This window comes from Gorilla gorilla, chromosome 12, assembly GCF_029281585.2.
Source record: "Gorilla gorilla gorilla isolate KB3781 chromosome 12, NHGRI_mGorGor1-v2.1_pri, whole genome shotgun sequence".
NCBI classification, from domain to species: Eukaryota; Metazoa; Chordata; class Mammalia; order Primates; family Hominidae; genus Gorilla; species Gorilla gorilla.
In genome coordinates, this window is record NC_073236.2 from 49,979,410 (window position 1) to 50,005,089 (window position 25,680).

At 38.6% G+C, this 25,680-nt stretch overlaps 1 protein-coding gene across 6 annotated transcripts in view; it reads right to left on the reverse strand.

Annotated features, from left to right (window-relative positions):
* Positions 1–9,866: 9,866 nt before the first annotated feature.
* Positions 9,867–25,680, reverse strand: part of RGPD8 (RANBP2 like and GRIP domain containing 8) — a 45,094-nt gene continuing 29,280 nt past the window's right edge. For 3 of the 6 annotated variants that reach the window (XM_055378280.2, XM_055378281.2, XM_055378283.2), the window contains 7 exons: positions 24,692–24,871; positions 24,521–24,604; positions 21,234–21,369; positions 17,582–17,676; positions 14,631–16,854; positions 13,687–13,764; positions 9,867–11,696 (listed from right to left, as the gene is read on the reverse strand). In XM_055378280.2, the coding sequence (XP_055234255.2) occupies positions 11,686–11,696; positions 13,687–13,764; positions 14,631–16,854; positions 17,582–17,676; positions 21,234–21,369; positions 24,521–24,604; positions 24,692–24,871 (2,808 nt within the window). In that variant the 3' untranslated portion in view covers positions 9,867–11,685. Of the gene's footprint in view, positions 11,697–13,686; positions 13,765–14,630; positions 16,855–17,581; positions 17,677–19,534; positions 19,836–21,233; positions 21,370–24,520; positions 24,605–24,691; positions 24,872–25,680 lie in introns of those variants that run through there. The other 3 variants (XM_055378282.2, XM_063695705.1, XM_055378284.2) reach the window with 2 other exon arrangements.

The window sequence follows — 25,680 nt, forward strand, 5'->3', positions numbered from 1 at the left end:
TTACTGTTTCTATGGTTTTGCCTTTTTCAGAATATATATATATAATATTATATATGATATATAATTATATATCATATATAAAGAACTATTTTTTGCAAAGATTTCCCATTTAATGGCTTACCTTTTCATTCTCTTAACAGTGTCCTGTGTGAGCAGAAAAATTTAATTTTAGTGAAGTCCAACTTACCAATTTTTTCTTTTATGAGTCATGTTTTTGATGTTATATCTAAAAAGTCATCACCAAATCCAAGGTCACCTGAGTTTTCTCCTATGTTATCTTCTAGGAATTCTGTAGTGTTGCATGTTACATTTAGGTCTATGATCCATTTTGAGTTAATTTTTGTGAAAGGAGTGAGATCTGTGTCTAGATAAGATATACTTAGGCAGGACTAGTGGCTCATGCCTGTAATCCCAGCACTTTGGGAGGCCAAGACAGGCAGATCACCTGAGGCCAGGAGTTCGAGACCAGCCGGGCCAACACAGTGAAACCCCATCTCTACTAAAAATACAAAAAATTAGCTGGGCTTAGTGGCGGGGGCCTGTAATCCCAGCTACTTGGGAGGCTGAGGCAGGATAATCGCTTGAACCCAGGAGGCAGAGGCTGCAGTGAGCTGAGATTGCACCATTGCACTCTAGCCTGGGCAACAAGAGCGAAACTCCACCTTAGAAAAAAAAAAAAAAGATATACCTCGATGTAACATTTTTGTTATTTATCCTATATGGTGTTTTTTGAGCTTCCTGGATCTGTTCCTTTATGTCTACCTTAGTTCATTTGGGCTGTTGTGACAAAAATATCATAAACTGGAGAGTTTATAAACAACAGAAATTTATTTCTCACAGTTCTAGGGACTGTGATGTCCAAGACCAAGGCACTAGCAGTGTCTGGTGAGGCCCTCCTTCCTCATAGATGGCACATTCTGGCTTTGTCCTCACATGGTGTCAGGGGCTAGCTAACTCCCTGGGGCTTCTTTCATAAGTGCACTAATCTCTGTCCTGAGGATAGAGCCCTCATAACCTGATTGACTCCCAAAAGCCCCACCTCAGTACTATCATATTGAGGATTAAGTTTCAATATAACTTTTGAGAAGACACAAACATTCAGACCATATCTTTATATATCATTAATTTGGGGAAATTTTCAGTCACTGTTGCTTCAAATGTTTCTTCTGTTTCTTTCTTTCTTTTTTTTTTTTTTTTTGAGATGGAGTCTTGCTCTGTTGCCCAGGCTGGAGTGCAGTGGCACGATCTCAGCTCACTGCAAGTTCCTCCTGCCAGGTTCACACCATTCTCCTGCCACAGTCTCCCGAGTAGCTGGGACTACAGGCATGTGCCACCACGCCCTGCTAATTTTTTGTATTTTTAGTAGAGACAGGGTTTCACCGTGTTAGCCAGGATGGTCTCGATCTCCTGACCTTGTGATCTGCCTGCCTCAGCCTCCCAAAGTGTGGGGATTATAGGCATAAGCCACCATGCCCAGCTTTCTTTCTCTTTTTCTTCTCTTTCTGGTATTTCCAAAAAGTCTCCATGTTCCACCTTTTGTAATTGTCTCACAGTTCTTGACTCTTGTTCTGTTTTTTCTTTTTCATTCTTTTTTCTCATTGTGTGTCAGCTTTTGAAGTATCTATTGACATCTCTTCGAGCTCACTGATTCTTTCATTGGCCATATCCATTCTTTTGATGAACCCATCAAAGGCATTCTTCATTTCTGTTATGGTGTTTTTTATTTCTAGTATTTCATTTTCATTTCTTCTTAGTGTTTTTATCTCTTTGCTTACATTACCCATCTGTTCTTGCATGTTCTGCCGTTTTTACATTAGAGCCCCTAGCATGTTAATCTTAGTTATTTTAAATTCCTGGTTGGATACTTCCAATATTTCTTTCATATCTGAGTCTGGTTCTGATGCTTGCTCTGTCTCTTTGAAGTGTGGGGTTTCTTGTCTTTTAGTATGCTTTGTAATTTTTTGTTTGAGGCTGTATATGATGTACTGGGTGAAAGGAACTGAGTTAAATAAGGCTTTAGTATGAGATTTTGTGTTTCTCTGGCTAGGAGTTAGGCTTTGTTTACTCTTTGCTATATAGCCATGGATGTCAGAGGCTAAAATTTCCTCTCGTGTCCTTGTGTTGTCTCCCCTGTCTTCTCTGGGGAGCTCCCTAGAGGCTTCTTTGTAAAGTAGCTCTGAGTCTTGCAGTGTCTATCCCTAATCATGGGAAAACATCAAACAAACCCATACAGCGGGACATCTGACAAAGTACCAAGTGTCAAGGATCATGGATTGAATCCTGAAACAGAGGAAGGACACTGAAGGAAAGACTGGGAAAACCTGACTGAGGTCTGGAGTTTAGTTAGTGATACTATACCAAGACTAATTTCTTAGTTTTGATAATTTGTTAACAGTTATGTTAACATTGAGGGTAGCTGCACAAGGGGTGTGAGAAAGCTGTTATATCTTTAACCTTGGCCCATGGTTAAGGTGTTTCCAGTGTAAGGTCACTGTTATTCCTTGTAGTTAACATATATTTGGCACCACAGGATTCATTCTGGAATTCTCCTTGGCTTATTTTTAACTTTTTTTCTTTTTCTAGTAGTGAGAAACCTGACTTTCATGCAGAGTTTACAAATGCCAATTTAAACTTTTGTTTTGTCATATGCAATGATTTTATTACCTGTATTTATTTCAGAGCTTATGAATTTTTAATTATTCTAAGGGCTAACACAGAACTTTTTCATGTTTTCTACTCTTCAAGAGTAGGTAAGACTTTAGTTTGTAATACATTACAAAAGGAATCCTGTGGTTCTCTAAGAGCTAATTTGTCTTGGCAAAAGGCCTTAGTGAGCTGTGAGTGGTGGCTCATGCCTGGAATCTCAGCACTTTGATCTGAGACGGGTGGATCACCTGAGGCCAGAAGTTTGAGACCAGTTTGGCCAACATGGCGAAACCCCATCTCTGCTAAAAATACAAAAAATTAGCCAGGCATAATGGCATGCACCTGTAGTCCCAGCTACTTGGGAGGCTGAGGCAGGAGAATCACTTGAACCTCGGAAGTGGAGGTTGGAGTGAGCCGAGATTGTGCCACTGCACTCCAGCCTGGGAAACAATGAGACTGTCTCAAAACAAACAAAAAAACCAAAAAACCAAAAAAACAAAAAAATTAGACGGGCGTGGTGGCAGGCACCTATAGTCCCAGCTACTCAGGAGGCTGAGGCAGGAGAATCACTTGAACCCAGGAGTTGGAGGTTGCAATGAGCAGAGATCATGCCACTGCACTCTAGCCTGGGTGACACAGTGAGTATCCATCTCAAAACAACAACAACAAAAACAAAAACAAATTAAAAAACCCAACAACAACAAAACCAGCAAACAAAAAAACTAAACAGGCTTTAGGGAAAGAGCAATCTAATTATCTGATTATATGATTGGCACTAAGATGGGAATGACTCTGGCCTAATTTCTTCAATTTACATTTTAAAATAGGAGCTTAGTTAGCCCCCAAATAATATGTAATTGATGTATTAGGGTTGGGGAGTGAATATTTTTCAAAGCAGAAGATATTTCTCAATTCTTGCTTACTTTTAGAGGTTGAAGTTCAAGGAAGCCCCTGCCTTGGCACTATATTCCATGGAGGTATTTGGAGTTAATTTCAGGGCTTAGCAGTGACTCTTTAGAAAAGCAGTATACGATTGAAACGTAATGTGTTACAAATGAGATCACTACAAGTAATTTAAAAATGTGCTAGTAGTGTTTCTTTTTCTGAGACAGAGTCTCACTCTGAAGCCCAGGCTGGAGTGCAGTGGCACGATCTCAGCTCACTGCAAGCTCTGCCTCCCGGGTTTGTGCCATTCTCCTGCCTCAGCCTCCCTAGTAGCTGGGACTACAGGCGCCTGCCACCACGCCTGGCTAATTTTTTGTGTTTTTAGTAGAGACGGGGTTTCACCGTGTTAGCCAGGGTGGTCTCGGTCTCCTGACCTCGTGATCCTCCCACCTCAGCCTCCCAAAGTGCTGGGATTACAGGAGTGAGCCACCACACCCAGCCTCTAGTAGTACTTTTATCAAAAGTAAATAGAAACATGAAATTAATTTTCACAATATATTTTATTTAAACTAATATGTTCACAATGTTAAAATTTCAACATGTAATCACTATAAAAACTACTAATGAGATATTTCACATTACTTTTTTCATGTAAGCCTTTGAAATCTGGTGTGTATTTTATATTTACTGTACATCCTGATTTGGAATAACCACATTTCAATCTTTCAATAGCCACATGTGGCTAGTGGCTACTGTGTTAGAGCAGTTCTAGAACAAAGGAGTCCCTTTAAAACTATTTTGAAGTCATCGTCTATAAGGCAATATGAAAGCTGATCTGAATGATTTCTCCTTTTCCAGGAAGGGAAACAAAAATGAAATCATGTTAGGGCTGCATATTTTATGGATCCCAGGAGAAATACACATAGTCCGAAAGAATGATCTCAGTCAGAAACTCAGAATGAATCATATGAATTAAACATTGGACAATGTCCAATGCTCAGCATGTGTTTTTGGTTTATACTAAGAGCATATTATGCCACCAAATACAGATATTTACTATTATACTTAGTGTAGGAGGTATATTGAGACATTGTTCTAGACTACCACAGTTCCATATTTTGTGAAAAGTTATATTGTATTTTTTTTTTTTGAGAGTGTGCCCAGGCTGGAGTGCAATGGCATGATCTCAGCTCACTCCAGCCTCTGCCCCACCAGGTTCAAGTGATTCTCCTGCCTCAGCCTCCCTAGTAGCTGGGATTACAGGTGCGCGCCACCACGTCTGGCTAATTGTTGTATTTTTAGTAGATATGGGGATTTGTCATGTTGGCCAGGCTGGTCTCGAACTCCTGACCCCAGATGATCCACCCGCCTCAGCCTCCCAAAGTGTTAGGATTACAGGCATGATCCACCATGCCCAGCCTTATATTTCACTCTTTGGGAATTGTATCTTACTGTAATCTTAAACTACACTAAAATAAATAATGTAAACCTTTTGTCAAATTGCTCAGAGTAGGTTTCTACTTTGGTTATAAGGAATAAAATTCATGCTTTTGTGTACACACTAGACATCTAAAGCAACCAACCATAGTTAACAAGCAGTGCTCTTACCAAAAGGTAACTCTTTCTAGAATCTGGCACACCATTTAATATCAGTATGAGCATATGGTGGGTTTAATAATTGTTTTCCATGTTTATAAGTTTTCCTTAGTTTTATAAGCAGTTAAAATGAATCCCTTTCACTGAAATACAATCTGTGGTGGGACTTCTAGCTTTTCTCCATCTTACGCTGCTAGATTTATGTCACTGCCAAAGCTATGCAATGGGTGATATTTACACTATCCTCAAACAAAGCAACCAGAAAAACACATCACTGAATAATACAGATATTCTGAAGTCAAGCAAGCCAACTTTCATTAACAGATCAATTTCCTTAGAAAAGTTGATGAAACTAAAGACTGAAGTTCAAACAAAAAGCCCTCTCAAGGGGGTATGAATTTCTGGTAACTTATGGGGTAAGAAAAAGAGCAAGAAACTTGAAAGTAGGGAAGAGAAAAAAGAAAAGGAGCAAGAGGGGATAGCCAGCTCTCAAAAGAGTCACCAATAGGAAAGCAAAATCTGTATCTAGCCAGTACCAACATGTGAAGAAAGAGTGAGCATAGCAAAATTTAGAAAGGTTGCTTGAAAACCAAACAAAAAACCAAATACCTGTAATCCTAGCACTTTGGGAGGGTGAGGTGGGTGGATTGCCTGCACTCAGGAGTTCAAGACCAGCCTGGGCAACATGGTGAAACATTGTCTCTACTAAAATCCAAAAAAAAAAAAAAAAAAAAATTAGCCGGGCATGGGCTGGGCGTGGTGGTTCACGCCTGTAATCCCAGCACTTTGGGAGGCCAAGGTGGGCAGATCACGAGGTCAGGAGATCGAGACCATCCTGGCTAACACAGTGAAACTCCATCTGTACTAAAAATACAAAAAATTAGCGGGGCGTGGTGGCGCGTGCCTATAGTCCCAGCTACTCGGGAGGCTGAGGCAGGAGAATCACTTGAACCCAGGAGGTGGAGGTTGCAGTGAGCTGAGACCATGCCACTGTACTCCAGCCTGGCAACAGAGCGACACTCGTCTCAAAAAAAAAAAAAAAGTCTCTTTTGGCCAGGTGTGGTGGCTCACACCTGAAATCTCAGCACTTTGGGAGGCTGAGGTGGGTGGATCACTTGAGTACAGGAGTTCAAGATCAGCCTAGGTAACATGACAAAACCTAATCTCTACCAAAAACAAACAAACAAAAATTAGCCACATGTGGTGGTGCACACCTGTAGTCCCAGCTACTTGGGAGGCTGAGGCAGGAGAATCACCTGAGACCGGGAGGCAGAGATTGCAGAGAACTGAGACTATGCCAAGGCACTCCAGCCTGGGTGACAGAGCAAGACTCTCTCTCTCAAAAAAGAAAAAAACAAAAAGCCTCCTTTAAAAAATGCAGTTTGATGCTATAAATTTATCAGTTAATAGTTTTTGGGGCAAAAAATGTTTTCTGACATTTCAATAAGAGCTATAGATGAAGTCCAGCATTAGTCATGACTCTGGACTAAGTCTGGAAATCTGGAATCTCTTCCCAGCTCTGGGAGGTACAAAGTTTTAAAAAATAAGGTCAAAATGCTGGAAAACATTCCATTTATTTCCTTATTAACACAATTGTTCACTCATAAACGACAGTAACACTTGGTGCTATGGGTCATGCACTGAGGTCAGAACAAGGAACAGAAGAAAATGAGGTAAACTGGTAAATCTTTTTGCAGGCTGAGAAGGGAGAGAATGCTGGCATGCCTACTCTGTGCTGGTTTTTTTTTTTTTTTTTTTTTTTGAGATGGGGCCTTGCTCTGTCGCCCAGGCTGGAGTGCAGTGGCGCAATCTCGGCTCACTGCAAGCTCCGCCTCCTGGGTTCACGCTATTCTTCTGCCTCAGCCTCCCAAGTAGCTGGGACTACAGGCACCCACCACCATGCCTGGCTGATTTTTTGTATTTTTAGTAGAGACGGGGTTTCACCGTGTTAGCCAGGATGGTCCCGATCTCCTGACCTTGTGATACGCCCACCTTGGCCTCCCAAAGTGCTGGGATTACAGGTGTGAGCCACTGTGTCCAGCCCTCTGTGCTGGGTTTTATTATGTCATCCAATAACTCACAACTATGTAATTTATTTCCTTTTTACAGATAAAGAAATGGGGGCCCAGAGCAGTCAAGAACATGCCCCAAGTTATTTGTCAGTGAGGCGGAAATTGTGGTGTCCTTGTATAAGTTCACAGTTTATACTTTACCATTATACTGTGCTCCAAATTATCTGATATTTACTTTCAAAGCATGTGTAGGAAGTTTACTATGACGATGCAGAGACATTGTACAGAATCCAGTCCCTTGATTCTAAGGTCCCCAGAACACTCACTTCACCATTTTGTTGACCTCTTCTGTCAACTTAACCTGGCACTCTCTTGGCTGGCTTTCTCTGCTCTTGCTGGGCACTCCAAAGCTTCTGTACTTACATGCTACAATTCCAGTCACAGGAAGATGCTGAGTTCTTTAGTCCCAGATCCATATTCCTGAGAAAACCTAATTGCCTAGGCTCAGGTCATAACTCTGTATCTGTTTCAGTTGATTATGGCTGGGCCTACTGCCCCTCTGTATGGTGGTGAGGCAAAAGTTCCCAGAGAGAGGCAGGGGTGACAGGGACTGTTGTCTCAAATGCCAGGCAGACATCTGGAGTGGTAACCACTACATCTGTTCACAGTGAGCACATCCTTGCAGGGAAACTGGGTTAATCATCTCTATTATTGAAACTCAGGGGTATAGTGTTTCTTCACAGGAATTTTCTTTCCTTATTTGAGATGGGGGTCTCACTTTGTTGCCCAGGCTGGAGTGCAGTGGTGTGTGATCTTGGCTCACTGCAGCCTCCCCTCCCGAGTTCAAGCGATTCTCCTACCTCAGCCTGCTGAGTAGCTGGGACTACAGGCATGGGCCAACATGCCTGGCTAATTTTTGTATTTTTCGTAGAGACAAGTTTTCACCATATTGGCCAGGCTGGTCTTGGACTCCTGACCTCAGGTGATCTGCCCACCCTGGCCTCCCTAAGTGCTGGGATAACAGGTGTGAGCCATCGCGCCCAGCCTATTTATAGGAATTTTCTATAGGTATATAAGTAATAATTTGAAGGTCACAACTAGATGCCTTTTCGTGTAACCGTATCTTGAATGGAACAAACATTTTCTTTCTACATAATTATACATAAATAACCCAATGCTTTTTAATACCCATGAAAAACCATTAGCTCAAAGACACTTGCAAAATTGTATCAGGTTGTTTTCCTTGGTGTGTATTAAGTTTGAGGCAAAGGGGATTTTCAGATACCAAGACGAAGTATAAGTCTTCCACCAAGTTGATTGAAATCATCACATTGCAATTTAATCATATGATGCAACCAATTTTTTGATGTGTTATGCCATTCGCCAAATACCAAAAAATTTTTAGGGGAAACTTTACATCCTTAATACTATACACTTCCAGCTACATCACCACCTAACATGGACTTTAAAAAGAATACAAAGTACGGTATGCCTTCTCAGTGCCTTGTTAGTAATTCAGTTACAGTTCTGCCGAACTTTCTTTAAAGGAATACAATTCTCAATCTTACACTGTTCAGAGCACAAGCATAGCTTATTGTATACAAGAGATGTGCATCAGTTCCCACTCCTCAGGGACTGTATGAATTTGGCTTTATTTTTATTTATTTTTTTGACGGAGTCTCACTCTGTCACCAGGCTGGAATGCAGTAGTGTGATCTCGGCTCACTGGACTCTGCCACCCGGGTTCAAGTGATTCTCCTGCCTCAGCCTCCCAAGTAGCTAGGACTACAGGTGCACGCCACCAAGCCCAGCTGATTTTTTGTGTGTTTTTAGTAGAGACGGGGTTTCACCATGTTGGCCAGGATGGTCTTGATCTCTTGACCTCATGATCTACCCACTTTGGCCTCCCAAGGTGCTGGGATTACAGGCATGAGCCACTGTGCTGGGCCAAATTTGGTTCTTAGAAACCAAGGAGTGATGTGTGCACCAGGCCCAGGGCTGAAGAGCTGCTTCTCACTAGATGCCTCTCTTGGTCTGGCTGCTGTGTCCAGTCCTATCCAGGGTTAGCTCTGTTCCTCCTCCTTGTGGCATCTGTGTTTCTCTTTCTGCTCTGCCTCTCCCCATCTCCTAATCCAAACATCCAAAGAAATTAATTACCTCCAGGAGATCGAGACCATCCTGGCTAACACGGTGAAACCCCGTCTCTACTAAAAATACAAAAAATTAGCCGGGCATGGTGGTGGGCGCCTGTAGTCCCAGCTACTTAGGAGGCTGAGGCAGGAGAATGGCGTGAACCTGGGAGGCAGAGCTTGCAGTGAGCCGAGATCGCGCCATTGCACTCACACCTGGGCAACAGAGCAAGACTCTTGTCTCAAAAAAAAAAAAAAAAAAAAATTAATGACCTCTGCCCCTAACTGAACAAAGCCCTTCATCTAAGGCCACCCTTTGGTTGGCAGCCTTAGCCAGACATCTGCTTCTGGTCAAATCAATGTCTTGTCCACAGGGACGCCCAGCACTGTTTCTGGTTTTAGCTGGATGCTGGGTGTCAGACATGGCAGGTACTATGGTCTACCTGGCGGGTATCAAAGAGTTGGTCGACGTTCTCTCAACAACCTAATAGGGACCAACCATGGAAGGCCAGTAGTAAAGGAGTTTGAAGTTCCCTTTCAGAAACCAATTAACAACCCCAAAGAGACAGTGTGTAACATAAAAGAGCAGCCATAAAAATATAGTTAAACATATTTAATAGAAATATTAAAATAATCATTACACTTCCTCTCATTGCAGAAACCATGAAACAATATGCCTTTTGTAATCAAAGTAATTTTTTATCATGCAAAAAAGTATTTTGTTATGACATTCGTAAGTGGAGACTATATTTCAAAACAAGTTTACACAGACTTCAAAAAGTCTCAAGTCAAAGAGAAAGTGAAATATATTTAAATATGATTCGTTACATCATATGCAGCTGGCATACTCATATTCACAGTTTATGAAGTAAAAAAACTAAACTCTTCATGTTGGCTCTGAAATAGATGCATTTTCATTCATACATTCACTAGTTAGGTCTGTTCTTCTAAGGAGGAAAGACGAGATATATGAGATATTTTTTAAAGAACAAACTCAACATATCAGCAGCAAATTTCAGTTAAACTAAATTGGAAACCAATGTTCTGTGTAACCAAAGTGCAAAGTCAGTTCTCCAGCTCAGAAAGAAAATTAAGAGTATAAACTGAAGGCTTAAGAGAACTTCAGAGAGCATACTGTGTGATTAATACATAAATATTAAAAATTATCCGATTTTTGATTTAAGAACAACACAGTTTGGATCTAGTCATTAAAACACATGCAGAGGTGTCAAAGGCAAGTAACACGACCACCTAAGCTTATTCAGAGGAACTGTGAAGATGTAGCACGGACCTCTAAGGTGTCTAAAATCCCTTCTGATGGAAAGCTTATGGAACACTATCTGCCAAAAACACTGAAAGCACCAGTTTTACATTTAGATCCAATGCTGAGTGATATAGTCCCTGTTGGGACAGGTTTTTATTTGGGAAAATGGAGAGGATTCTCAAAACAGATTCATGGCTTGCATGCAGTGACACCCTATCAAGAGCCTGGAAAGACACCATGAAATCACCTCAACTCAAGTGGTGGGCCCACCTATTCATAGTCAGTGTTACACTAGCCAGCTCTAGGGCTCTGACAACATAATGAGTTTTGAGATAGTATACTTTAAAGAAAAAAAGAAGAGTTTATTTTAAAGCAAATAACTAAACTGCATTTTAACTTAGCATAATTAACTGCAGCATATTTACTTCATAGCCCCTTAACATGTCACTTTTACCAATAAAGCTTTTTCTTTCATATTCTAATCACAAAAATTCTCAACAATTTATAACAATCTATAAATCTGACCTTGCAATAAATAGTCATAAAACGTTATTTTTATTACTATTATTATTTTTAGAGACAAGGTCTCGCTCTGTTCCCCGAGCTGGAGTGCAGTGGTACAATCACAGCTCACTAGACTCAAGCGATTCTCCAGCCTCAGCCTCCCAAAGTAGTGGGATTTCAGGCATGAATCACCACACCTGGCCTTGAAACATTATTTTTAAAGCCTAAATTCCAGGTGGTATGGTACCAAAATTTAGTTTAACTTCAAAATTCACAGTACTGCCGAGAAATGGGCGGGTCCTGAGGTTCCAGAGAAGTGTGGAGTGAATTCATTCCTGGTGGTTTTATTCTGGCAGCATGCATGGGAGATCACACGAGTTAGAGGGCTGTGGCCTGGTATCAACACTTCAAGCTGTTGTACTTTTACTTCAAGTTGAAACTTTTAAAATACATCTGTCATATAGATGTACAAATATATGTAAATGCAAACATATATACACACTTTTTGACAAAAGAATGATGGTAATATACATGAACCATTTTTGTAAATAGATTCTATTTGGTTAATAAAAATATTCCTTCCATCAACCTATCGAAGTCCAAACCAACTACGAAGATAGGATGCCCATCCAGAAGAACGGGAAGCATTTTATTCCTCACCTTTGGAAAGTAAAACAAAAAAAAAGAAAAAAGAGAGTATTAAAATTTCTCAATGTAAAATCTATATTTTAGAACCACTCTACAATGAAGAATGGAAGGTGACTAGAGTTGCATCTAGTTTGCCTGTGTTCAAGCATGATACTAGATAAAATTAAATAAAAACTGTTACTCTATGGGTAGCTAACACTATAAAATCTAAGACCATTCATATGGCTGAAAACAACCCATCCCCAGCCACCATCAATGCAAAGGGCAAAAAATTAGAAAGAGAAAAAACTTCTATATGCAACCTGTTCTGATCTATTAATGTAAAGAAGAACTTCTGGCTAAAGGAGTTTAATAAAGTAAGCCAGTCATGAAGCATGCCATGTATACCAACTGGTGACAGGGAAACATTCTGAGAGCTATGGTGTCCAATATGGTAGCCTAGCCACATTCTGTTAAAACCTCACAAGGTGACTAGTCCAAATCAAGACGTGCTAACAGTAAGTGTAAACACACACACTGGATTTTGAAGACTTGGTGAAAAACAATGTAAAATATCATTAATTTTTATATTAATTAGAAGTTAAAATGGTATTTTGGACATAATGAGTTAAATCAAATCTATCAATAAAGTTACTTTCATCTGTTTCCCTTTTTAACTGTTTCTTTTTATTCTTTTTAATATGGCTACTAGAAAATTTATTTATTTATTTATGTATTTATTTGAGATGCGGTCTTGCTTTGTCACCCAGAGCTGGAGTGCAGTGATATGATCATAGTTCACTGAAGCCTGGAACTTGTGGGCTCAAGTGATCCCTCTGCCTCAGCCTCCCAAGTAACTGGGATTATAGGCACAAGCCATTGCACCAAATGACAATTTGAAATTACATACACAGGTTATATTTTATTTCTATTGGATGACACTGCTCTGCAGAACCAGTGCCCTTCCTTTTACAATGTTAAATTTGTCCCTCTCCTTCATTATAAACAAAAACTTAGTATCATTTCCTAGCTAGGAGAAATAACAGTACACCATAAGATACAGATTCTTGTTCCACTTCTGCTATTACTCAGTAAAGACACCTTGGGTAAATCAGATAGCCTCTCTTGGCCTCAGTTTACTCATGTCTAAAGTCTTCATTTCTAAGGTCCCTTGGGACAATGACATTATCAGATTCAAAACAGAATAAGGCTCTGTGTTCTACAGTAGTGTACAGGCACATTCGTTCTTAGGTCAGGGATTCCTAACCTAGAGCTCACAGAAACTGTATGCAAGTATACATCCACTTTTAAGTTAACACTTTTCACATTTCTCAAAGACCGTATCTTTAAAATAAAAGATTAAGAGCTACCTTAGCTAGTAATAAAACTGGTATACTTAAAAAAAAATCAGAGATTGTTACTTTATCATTGTACTTGTTTGGCATGGCTAAGATGTGTTACTGGTCACTAAGGGTGAGATTTCACTTCCCTAACCTGTTCTTGAAGGCCTTCAACAGATCCCACTTCTTGCTCCACTCTAGTAGCCACACTTCTAAAAATGATCTGTGCAACATATATAATATGCAAGCTGTAGAATGCTGGCTATTAAAAATGGGGTCCAGTTTCAAATACAACATTTTTCTAAACCATGCACAAAAGAACAGCCCTACAGGGACACTCTTCCATACTGTATACATGCCGTTGCCACTACATGTGCATACTGGCAGACGTTAGTGGCTAAAGATAAACATTAGATAAAACATAGATCTTCATTGAGCAGACCTGAAATAGCAGAGCAATGAAGTACATTACAAATCAGCATCCCAGTACATTTTAAAAAGCAAACCAACAAGGGTGTCATGCCACCAGTCAAAAGGTACTTTGCTTAAACTGGCATTCTTTAACATGCATGTTGTAGTGGTAAGTACTTAATTTCATACAGCCACAGTTATTAATACTTTGCTAAGGGCTACCAGCTGCTAAAAACTGCTGTTATCTCATACTGAGAATGCTAGTTCTATACCTTTGCTCTCAGGCTGTGAGGAAGGAGTGCTAGTCCAAAAGGCCATGGGATTAGATTTAAAAAGGCTAAAATTAAATCCTAGAAAACAAAGAATATTTCATTTTTTAACATTTTAGGAAACAAAATGAATATGCTTTTAAAACATAAAAAGCCAGAATCCCTCAATTTATACCACCAATCTGACTGTCTTACATATTCATTTATCCCTGTAGTTTCATTCTTTGCTGATTTAATACATCAGCAAGACTGACATATAACATATAAAATGAGAACATCTCAGTATCATATTTTTTTTTTGGAGACAAAAGTCTCAGTCACTCAGTCAGGCTGGAGTGCAGTGGCATGATTTCAGCTCACTGCTACCTCCATCTCCTGTGCTCAAGCGATCCTCCTGCCTCAACCTCCTGAGTAGCTGCTAATTATACGCACGCACCACCACGCCCGGCTCATTTTTGTATTTTCAGTAGAAACAGGGTTTCACCATGTTGGCCAGGCTAGTCTCGAACTCCTGAGCTCAAGCGATCTGCCCACCTCAACCTCCCAAAGTGCTGGCATTCTAGGAGTGAGCCACCGTGCCCAGCCTCAGTATCATGTTTTCTGAGTGACAAAAGAAACTGGACAAATGAAAATGAACACTTTAAAAAAAGACTCACGTTAATGTGCATGATTCAAGCATGAGTCCGTATACTGTACCGAGTTCTTTTGCTCTGCCCTAGCATGACAGAAGTATCTTCCAGTTACTGAAATGTCTTTAACTAAGTTCTCTTGCTCTTTGAAACCTCACCGTGAACTTATTAAGGGAGAAAAAAAATTGCTCAAATATTTTGGGGGTGTTCACAAAGCATCATTTATATCCCAACATTAGTATCCCACAAAGAGTCTGCATCAAGCTAAACATTAAAAGAAAGAAAAATTGTGCTTAACTTTAACAACAAAGTACTTACCCTTTTCTGGTGTTTTAAATGTGTAGTTGATTGAAGATTCTTCCGTTGGAAAGGAAGCAAAGAGATTTTTGACTTTGCGCTCTGAAGACTGTTCGATATCAGAGTTCTTTGACAGTTCACATTTGTTAGGTTCCACTTTGCTTTCAGATCCACTCTGGGCTACTGAACTAGTTTCACTATTGTTACTTTTCAAAGGTGCATTAAAACTAAATCCAAACAAAGACCCAGTGGCAGAACTGTTGCCAAATGCAAATGGTTTTGATTTTTCACTACTAAAAATGCTTTTAACAGACTCTGAACCAAATACAAACTTTGGAGGAGAAACCACTGCTTTTGTTGTTGTTTCAGATGTGCTAGACACTTCAACTTCTGAAGTTGCATCTGCTACATCATCACCCTGAGTAACATCTGTCCTCTCTCTTGTGGTTTCTTCTAATACAGCTACAGCAATTTTGCCACATGGTGACTCTCTGGGAGTGCTTGACCAAGAAACATGAGGTGTTATTAAATAATCTTTTTCCTGGGCTGTTTTTGCTTCATCAAAAATTTTCTTAAATGAGTCTGCAACATCCTGTAGTTTAAAACGAACAGCTAAATGCTCTACTTTTCTTTCTCCATCTGCAAAATCACATGCAGTCCACACCCATACTCTTTCTGTCCCTTTCATATTTTGCAAAGTCATGTCTGGAGTTATTCTGTGATTGGCACAAAGTTTTAATACTTGGTCCCTTCTCATCACTATATGAACTTGCTTATTATCATAATTCTGTAAAATCTTTACATCAACAATGCCCCTTTCTTTCCATTGACCAACATCTTTATTGTATCTGTAGAGTTCTGCCCTGTGACTAAAAACAACTTGTTCATTTTCCTCACCACTGGATACTTCAACTAGATCAGGTAAACGAACAACAGGTCCAAAGTACTGTCCATCTCTCTCTTCTTCTTGAGTAACATCAGATTCTTCATCAGTGCCAAATGAAGTCCCACTCTGATTCAACTTGGCAGGAGACTTAGATAGACTCAAAGCAGATTTAAAACTGAGGTTAAATCCTGTTGTTGACTCACCAAAGCGGAAAAGATTTTTTCTCACAGGGCTACTTGCCAATGGAGAATCATGTACTGAGCTATTACTAACACTATCATCCAAAGCATCTTTCCTTAAATCATAGTTATCCCATTCTAATGTGGGCCCAGTGTTTTCAGGATTGGGTTTTATTGTTGTGTCTGAGGCACCAGCTGCACCTGTACCTGAACCCTTATTTTCTTCCTCAGTGACTTTTGTTTGATCATTTGTCAAAAATGTTTTGAAATCTTTCAGTCCACTCTTCATTTCTTCAGCTCTCTGTATTAACTTGGCAGCTCTGCCAGTATCTACAAGTTTATGGGGAGTTTGAAGTGGTATGTCTAACAGAAGCCGCTGGCATTCCTCAAATTTCTGCTTGAATTCTTCAGCCAGCTCTGGGGTTTTAAATTTTGCTGCCAACTGCTCTAGTTTGGCATCACCATCAGAGAAATCACTGGCTGAAAATGTCCACGCTCTATCTGATCCAGAGAGAGGCTTCAGGTTCATTGTAGTCGTTATCCAATGATTAGCACACACTTTTAGTACTTGGTCTCTTCGCATCAGCATTCTTAGTTTGCCATTGACCTCATTTTTGAGAATTTTTAAGTTCCCCAAGCCCCTTTCTTTCCACTGACTTACCTCAGCATCAAATCTAAATAGTTTTACCCCCTGTGAATACAGAACTTTTTCATCTTCTTCTCCTGTTACAAGTTCTACTTTTTCAGGCATTTGAACTACTGGTTCAAAATGGATGTCATCGCTGTCCTCAGTCTTATAGGCATCATCATCTTTCTCAAAGTCACCAGAAGTGTTTGCTTTCTTGGCCATTTTACCGTATTGTGATGAGGATAATTTTTCTCCAGCACCTGAAAATCCCTTGAAATTGGGGTCTTTTTTGCCAAACTGAAATCCTTCTCCTGAAGTTGATTTTGCAAGATCTGCAAATGTAAAAGTGCTACTTGTTTGGCCAAAAATCACACCACGGCCATTCTTCTGGCCACCAATATCCTGAGCCTGGAAGCCAGTATCATTTTCAAGAGGCTTTTCACTTTTCTTTTCTTCATTTCCTGGTTCCGAAATGCCAAATTTAAATCCATCAGCAGACACAGGGATGGAAAATCCTTCTTTGGTTGACTTAAATTCTGTATTAGGAGAACCCTGAAATGTAAATGAAGGTGAATTTTCTTGATCCACATGCCCAAAATAGTCATAAAATAAATACCTTCTTCATTCCTAAACAATTTATCAAATGATGTTAACAATAATGATGATGATGATGATGATAACATTTATTGAGCATTTATTAATGTGCCAGCTGGGCACTGTTCTAAGCACTTTACATTATTATCTCATTTTAATATCCTCAAAAACCCTATGAATTAAGGTATTATTATTATCCTCATTTTACATATGAGGCAACTGATGCATTGAGAGGTTAAGAAACTTGCCTGTGGTCAAAATAAGCAGAAGAACAAGGGTCTAAATGCACCCCAACACTCTGTCCTCAAAGCTGTCACATTCAACTACCACTGTAATATTGAGTCTTCAATCAATTGTTATATATACAGCTGTATCAGGCCTGAAAGTACTTACCACATAGTGGGTCAGCAAGGGCATTACAGTTCTATTTCTGTTAAAACAGAATGATGAAGGATCCACCACCACCACTCCCATTTTTAAAATATTCTAAATATTCACACTTATTAACACAAAAATAAGGTGACTAACAAGGATAATTTCTGTATTTGGAGATAAATTTAAAATATCTACATTTTAAGGGACATAAAAGTTTTAATAGTGAACTGCTCTCTTGAATTTATTTGAAGGAACCCTAAACAATTTAAAAAGAAAATAATTATAAATGTATAAATTATTCCTTTGTTACCTTTGTGGGAGTAACATTAGCTGCTGGTCTGAGAAGATACTGGGAATTATATGCTGGTGACTGACTATAATATACTGAAGGGCCAGTAGTTGCAACTAAAAAAAAAAAAAAGAAAAGAAAGAAAACACTGTTAAAGTCTATACTACAGTTAAGACTATCTAGGCAAGAGCTATAAATACAAAAGCAATAGAAATTAAAGAAAGATTTAACTACATAAATTTTAAATTTCTGTACATCAAAATACACCAATCAAGATTATCAAATGACAAACTAGAAAAAAATTGCTAAATATGACATGAAGAATAAGAGAATAGCATCGCTGCGATCAACAAGAACTACCTCACAAGCATTAAAAAAGGAATAAAGAAGAAAGTAACTGTTGCCTTTTCTAAGAAAGATCAGTATGATGTGGAATTATGGACATTCAGTCACAGAAAGGACGTAAGGAACCAAGATGCCATCTGATGGTCAATGCATTTGAAGTGGGCCTAGAAAATCTGCAGAAAGACTAGTTTGTATTTTGTAAACTAAAGCTATTACTGAGAATGTTCAGCTCAAAAATCACCTGACAAATTCATGGAAAGGATGTCATAAATAACATAAAATGTTTTCCCTGGCTTAAAATAAAAAGCACATCAACACTCATGCAGATGTACAAACTGTCTGCTCCCTCTGTTTTGTGTTTTACCAGGAAACAAAACGACTAGAAGGCACCCATGTTAATGACAAAACTACCAATAGTCATTTGCTTGGACTGTTTTATGATAGTTTTACCAGAAAACAACCAAAAGACCTTTTATGCCTGTACATGGAAGAAGAAACAGAAAGTGTGCCAAGAGGTTCCAAACAATTGCCTCTGGAAAGCACTGAAAAATCAAGACCTAGAAAAGGCTAGCCAGAAGCCCAAGTTTGATTTTGGAAACCTTACAGAGGTGAGGATAGCTATTTTGAAATTACTATGGGGAGGAAGCAGGCACAGAACACAGAACAACCTGACAGAAATGGCCCAAGAATCTTAAAGTCTTGCAAGATGTCTGTCTGCATGAAAGCAAAAAGAAAAAATAAAATATTAAATTAAAAAAAAAATCTTAGTCTGAAGTTTAAGTAGGGACTTTAATTGACTACTGACTCTAAACTGTGCAGCTCTAATAAGTCTACTAAAAGTAATCTAATTTTTTAAAGCACTGTATGAATAGACAATTTAGGAAAGAAATACAATAGGCCTCAAGGAACATGTTTTTGAAGTGAGCCTTGAAAATCCACAAAATGACGAGGTTGCATTGTGCAAATTGAAGCTATTATGAGAATGTTCAGGTCAAAAAAATTACCTGACAAATTCAAGCACAGGATCTCACAAGGAACACAAATGTGTTCGTTGGCTTTAAAAAAATCACATTAACATAACATTCATGTTGATATACAAAAACTCTTCTCCATCTGTTTTGTGTGAGTTTTACCAAGAAACCAAACAACTGGAAGGTACCCACATTGAAGACGGCAAAACTACCAACTGCCATTTGCATGAATTGTTGAGCATGACTAGTATTAAAAAAACTTAAAAATTGATATCACTTTTGTTCCTACAAATTGGCAAAGGATTTTATAAACTAGTAAGTCAGCATTAGCAAAAGTGCGAAAATGGCACTATCAGATACTAGCGGTAAGAGCATAAACTGAATATTTTGAATACCCTATAAAACTAGGACAGTGTCCTAGAATTTGTAATGGCATAAACCAGAAACAACACAAATAAAGGAACAGAATTTACAGTACTTCCATGTGATGGGATACCATGAACTCATTAATATTCAAAAAACATTTAAGTTTAAAAATGCTCAGAACTAAAGTAACATTTAAAAAACAGGCTAGCTCATCTACACACAACATAGTAACATGGTAACAATCTCATAAAAAATACTATATGTATAGAGAAAGAACCAGAAGGAAATGCTCTCAAATATAAGAAATGTTAATAAGGTGGTTAGTTTTTAGTTTTCTTCACCCTGTTCAGTACTTCTGAGTATCTCCTATGAGCTCATTAATCTTTAATTTTAATCATCTTATTTTAAAAAAACAAGGACCATCTTGATATATGTTTACTTTTATTAAGGAAAAAGAATCTATGAACACAGGAACAGAAATCAGGAGATCTTGGCTCTCTCCCTTTCAGTGCTACAAAGCTGTTTTGTGAACCTGTAAATAATCCATTTGGAGTCTCCATGTTTCTCAATTGTAAAATGAGGATGTGCTGCTTCTACACATTTCATAGGGTCATTGCAAGAATAAAATGAGACAATGAGAATGTTGTATTTACATGCTTGTATAAGAACAGAAGACCTTTTATGCCTGTACACAGAAGAAATGGAAATCATGACCCACAAGGCACCAAATAACTGACTGCACACGTCACTAAAAAAGCCCCAGGAAAGGCTAGCCAGTTTGTTTATCCTCTTACAAGGACCTATATGATGTGTAAGGTTTTAAGAAAACAAGGTTTGAACGTTAGACATTTCATATACTTATCTATGACTTACGACATTTAATAAGCTTGACTTCACAAAGATTTTCTGTTATTTTGCTTGTGTTGAGAAGATACTATCACAAAAGGCTAGTGGGGTTGCCTTAACTATATGAACCATCACACAAATGTGCTCATCTAAACTACATTTTATTCTAAATCTTTCCTGGGCTAAAAAGAGAAAAATAAAAAGGGCACTACTACTACCATTTCAGAAGTCTGTCGTACGTAAAAGGAACAATTTTGTTATTTCTGGCTGCCTGGGAGCAATGTATTATACTGGCAAGTGCTTTGGAGTTACACCACTGGAGTGTGAATCTCGGCTCTATCAATAACTAGCTGTATAATAGTGAGTAAGTTACCTAACCTTTCTTTATCCATTTCCTTATTTATAAAAAAGGGATTAATAATGGTACCGGACATTCTAAGTTACTGTAATTAAATAAAATTACATTCACAAAGCACTTTTGCACATAGCCAACCCACAGTAAACACTACTAGTAACCTTAGTTCATTAACTGTTTACTGTATACTCTAATAAATGTCTGATACACACCCACGCCCACCTGCACATACACAAATGCTCATAGTAATTATGTAAGGCAGGTATTATCTCCACATTTCAGACAGGTTGACTTACACAGCTATTATAGTAAGTGATAGAGCAGAACTTAAAACCCCAGTATGATTCAGGTCCAAACTCCTTTTCTTTCTTTATATAACCATAATATTTCAAATTAAGTAAGATTTCCTATATAATGTCCTGCCTCTCATCATTATCATCAAAATAATTCCCCAGAGGTGTAGGTTCTTAATTAAGCATTTCTTAGTGCATAACTCTATTCAATAACATTTTTCAATTTAAGGAATAATCTCATCTCAGCTCATCTGAGGTGTGGATTAAGTGTTCTTTAAGCCTTTATATACATGTGATCACATACAGCTCGTTTTTTCTGCTTGGGATTATAAAAATCTCCGTAACACCAAATACAGCTTTTGAAGTCACATATAAACCGATGTTGACATGTATATTAACAAACATATAAAAACAAGGTGATTTCACACGTTATCTACTTAAAAGAGGGAAGTAAAGCAGTTTTACTAAAATATGCGATTATCCACTTGCCAGCTCACCTGTTAGCGGAGCCCCATGAAATGTCTGTGACCCCTGATATCCATCAGGCACCGAGTCTGGTCCATAATTCTCTGTGGGCCAACGACGAGGGAATGCTGACTTAATGCTATTTAGTTTCAACTCCTGCATTTCTTTCTATTGGAAGAAAAAAAAATCAAATAATTTTAAACATTTAATTATATCATGCCAGAAACAGTGCTGGGGAAACTTACTCTTTTAAATTTAGATAACTGATTTTTTTTTTTTTTTTGAGATGGTGTCTCGATCTGTCATCCAGGCTGGAGGGCAATAGAACAATCTTGGCTCACCACAACCTCCACCTCCTGGGCTCAAGCAGTTCTCCCACCTCAGCCTCCCGAGTAGCTGGGATTACAGGCGTCAGCCAGCACGCCCAGATAATTTTTTGTATAATAGTAGAGATGGGGTTTCACCATGTTTGCCAGGCTAGTCTTGAACTCCTGACCTCAAGTGATCCACCACCTCAGCCTCCCAAAGTGCTGGGATTATAGGTGTGACCCACCATGCCCAGACCTGATTATATCTTTTGAAAGTTTCTATTTGCCAATGAGTTCTAGGTACCTGGTGCTGATTTTAAAATATGATTCTTAATTTGTTAAAAATTTATCTGCTCCCATTTTCATTCGTTAATACAAAACCTAATTCATTAACTCTCTCACCTAAACAAATAACCTCCTAAATGATCACACCTTCATTTCCATTCTACACTTGCCTACATTAACCTTTCTGACATTCACCTCCAGCCAAGACAATTCCCTGCTCAAAAAAACAAGTACCTACAAACTAAACTTCTTTTCCCAACTTTCACAGTCCTCTAACATTACACTGACCATCCTTTCAGTATGTTCTTTCTACACTGCAATCTGGACTACCTGACATTCCAAATCACCTCCCCAAACTAGCTTTTCACTTAACCCCGTGCTGAAACAAAATACAACTAATTCTCAAGGTGATGTTCAAATGCTCCACCAGGAAAGGGAAAAAAGTAGTAGCTGCAGAGAATTTATTATGTATATAATAATATGTCCAATGCACTTAAACTCTTAATTTTTATACCATCTACACTGTTAGGTAAATAATATTAGCTCCTATCTTAAAATGAGAGAAACGGATGCAGGGAATAACAGCTGGAATTTGAACCAGATCTGACTCCAAAAATGTTTTCTTAACACAACTCTGCTGCCTTGACAAGATGGCAGATAGATACAATGCCGTCTAGTGTAGCTATGTGGCTACCTGATCTCTGCTGAAGAAAACTAAATGACAGCACCATACCCAACCCTAGAACCTACAAAATGTCCCCTTACAAAACAGACACTTAACAGGAAATTCTTTTTCCAAAGAAACTGTAGTGGTATCAGAAAACAGGTAAATTTTGAAAAGTTTCAAACTTCTCTGTATCAGCCCAGGAATCCGACCAGTTCTAACAAGTGAGGTCAGGGACAGATCTAGCATGTCTGCTTTCTTTTTCTACAAGTGTCTCAAATAAAAATTTCCCAGAAAGACCTAACCATGAGGTCCAAAACTATCTCAATTTTCAAGCTAAATAAAATTTCCCCCACTCATCCATCTACAGTGCCTAGTCCAGATGCTACACATACACATCCAAGAAATAAGAAACTAGCGGAATCACCTAGAAAACTTTATGGTCACTGTTGGTATCTGCACCAGAGCTTTGAATTTGCAATCACTGCTGTAACTGTAATTTTTAACATTCAGTGTGATGAGAACTGGCTTCAATAATTCTCTCATTTTAAAGATAAGAAGCCAAACAGTCACAAAGGAAGTGACTGGCCCAAGATCATTAATTAATGGCAGAGTCAGTACTAGTACCAAGCTTTTCAAGCTCATGGACTAATGCTCCATTATACTTCCACAGAATACAATGTTGGGAGCCTGAAACCTGTATGTTAAGTCAAAATTGTATGTAATTGTCATAGGCCACGACTACACAGAATTAACATTCAAAATTTTTGTGCAAATTCAAAAATGTCTTCCCCACCAAATAGTATTCTCTTAATTTGCAAATACTGCTGATCACACTGTAATAATCGCCACACATCAGCATATCCTTGATGTAACTTTAGCAGTATAATTTAGTTCTTGCTTGATAAACATGAAAGAACCTACTTTTATTTCCAATTCCAAAAAAGTCAAGCTCCTTTGAACACTATTGTTAAAATAAGATATATATACATAACTATTTCCTTACATAATGAAGTCAAATTCATATGGAAGTATTAAAATATAGTAAGACTTTTTGAAGCTCAGACCACTTTTCGATTCCTAGCTATACATTTGAAACACATGTAATCCACAGCTAATCTGGGAACGAACTCATAGACCAGAGTATGATTAGTACATTGTAGCACTTCAATCACTCGGGAATCTTCTCTGTGTCAGGAACTCTTATATTTTAAATAAAACAGTTTCTACCTTTGAAGGTCTCAAATTTTGTGGAAGATGAGAAGAGAGACACATAAAGTACTTTCAAAAATATGGTAAAGGGCTGGGTGCGGTGGTTTACACCTGTAATCCCAGCACTTTGGGAGGCCAAGGCGGGCAGATCACCTGAGGTCAGAAGTTCAAAACCAGCCTGGCCAACATGGTGAAACTCTGTGTCTACTAAAAATACAAAAATTAGCTGGGCCTGGTGGCGGGTGCCTGTAATCCCAGCTACTCGGGAGGCTGAGGCAGGAGAGTCACTTGAACCTGGGAGGTGGAGGTTGCAGTGAGCCAAGATCACACCATTGCACTCCAGACTGGGCAACAGAGTGAGACTCCATCTCAAAACAAAACAAAACAAAATATGATAAAGGGTCAAGACCGAGGTATGTAGGCTGGGCACAGTGGCTCACACCTGCAATCCCAGCACTTTGGGAGGCTGAAGCAGGAGGATTGTTTGAGCCAGGAGTTCAAGGCCACCCTGGGCAACATGGCAAAATCCCATCTCTACAAAAAATACAACAATTAGCTGGGCCTGGTGGCATGTGACTGTCTGTAGTCCTGGCTTCGTGGCAGGCTGAGCCAAGAGGCTCTCTTGAGCTAGGAGGTTGAAGCCGCAGTAAGCTGTGATCATACCACTGTACTCCAGCCTGCACAACAGAACAAGACCCTGTCTTAAAAAAAAAAAAGACCAAAATGTCCCCTTGCCATACTGTTTGGATGGCAAGGGGACATTCTGACCAGCTTCAGAAAAAAAGTGAGAGAGTGGCCAGGGAAGGAATCTTGGAATAAAAAGTACAGCTAGAGAAATTAAGTGACTTACCTTAATTGCCTTTACTTGTTGGCAAATCATTTTCATTAAAGAATTCTGATCTTCTGCCCATTGAGGTGGTGTTTTGGGAGAATACTAAAAAAAAAATAAAAATAACAAAAGAGCATTTAAAACACTTAGAAACAATTTCACAATGAAATGATTCCATTCTTTCCTGTTTACCTTGTAACTTTTACTTGGTGATAGTGAATATTTGGTAGGAGATGGTGTAGAATGTTTTATTTCTGAATCCGCATTTCGCAAAGAACCATTTTTATAGAGAGGACCTCCTTCACTATAGGCTTCGAGTTCCTCCATGACTGACTTAAGCATCTCTTTTACAGACTCCAGGGGCACAGGCAACTAAAAATAAAAGACATTAATTAAGAGCTTTCATTTGCAAAAAATTCCAAAAGTAAAAACTCTAAAATGATATATTTTATCTTATTTACATTTTTGTCACTTTAATAAGCACTTTACACTTTAAATAATAATACACGTGAAAGTGTTTTTTAATTATCTTTTTTCTTTGTTTTTCTGTTGTTTTGTATTATTATTTTTATTTTTTTGTCTTTATTCTATTTTTTTCTTCATGAACACAGAAAAGTGTTGTACAATCTAACATCTTCTGATTCTAAAGTCCATGCTCTTTCTATTACTTCTGTTAACCATGATAATTGTAGAGGAATGTTAACTTGGAAAGCTTTTCCAAGTGAACAAAATAAGTTACTGATGTTTTCTGATTTTCAATGGTGACAGAAATACAGATGCTACAATACCCCAGACAACATAAATCCTAATAAAAGAGTAGTAACACAAATTAACCAACAAAACACTCAGAAGACTGAACATAATTTAACATCATCATGACAATCTCAAACAGCTGACAGCAAGAAAACAAGGGCGTTCACAATGGCTGATGACGATGAGAAGAAATGCTCCTAAGTTGTCAGCAACAACTTTCAATTTCAGCAAAGTTCATTAAGAATTAGTCCTGAGGTTATAATATTTGTTTTGATTACACTGCTAAGAGAACAAAATCAATGTCTTATCTTAGAAATCTTTTCTAATTCCCCGAGAAGTACTTTTTAAGAGCATATACCTAGATTCCCAAGTTTAAAAAGACACACCAAACCTAAGACAAAGCAAGCAAATATAAGCATTTAGACACA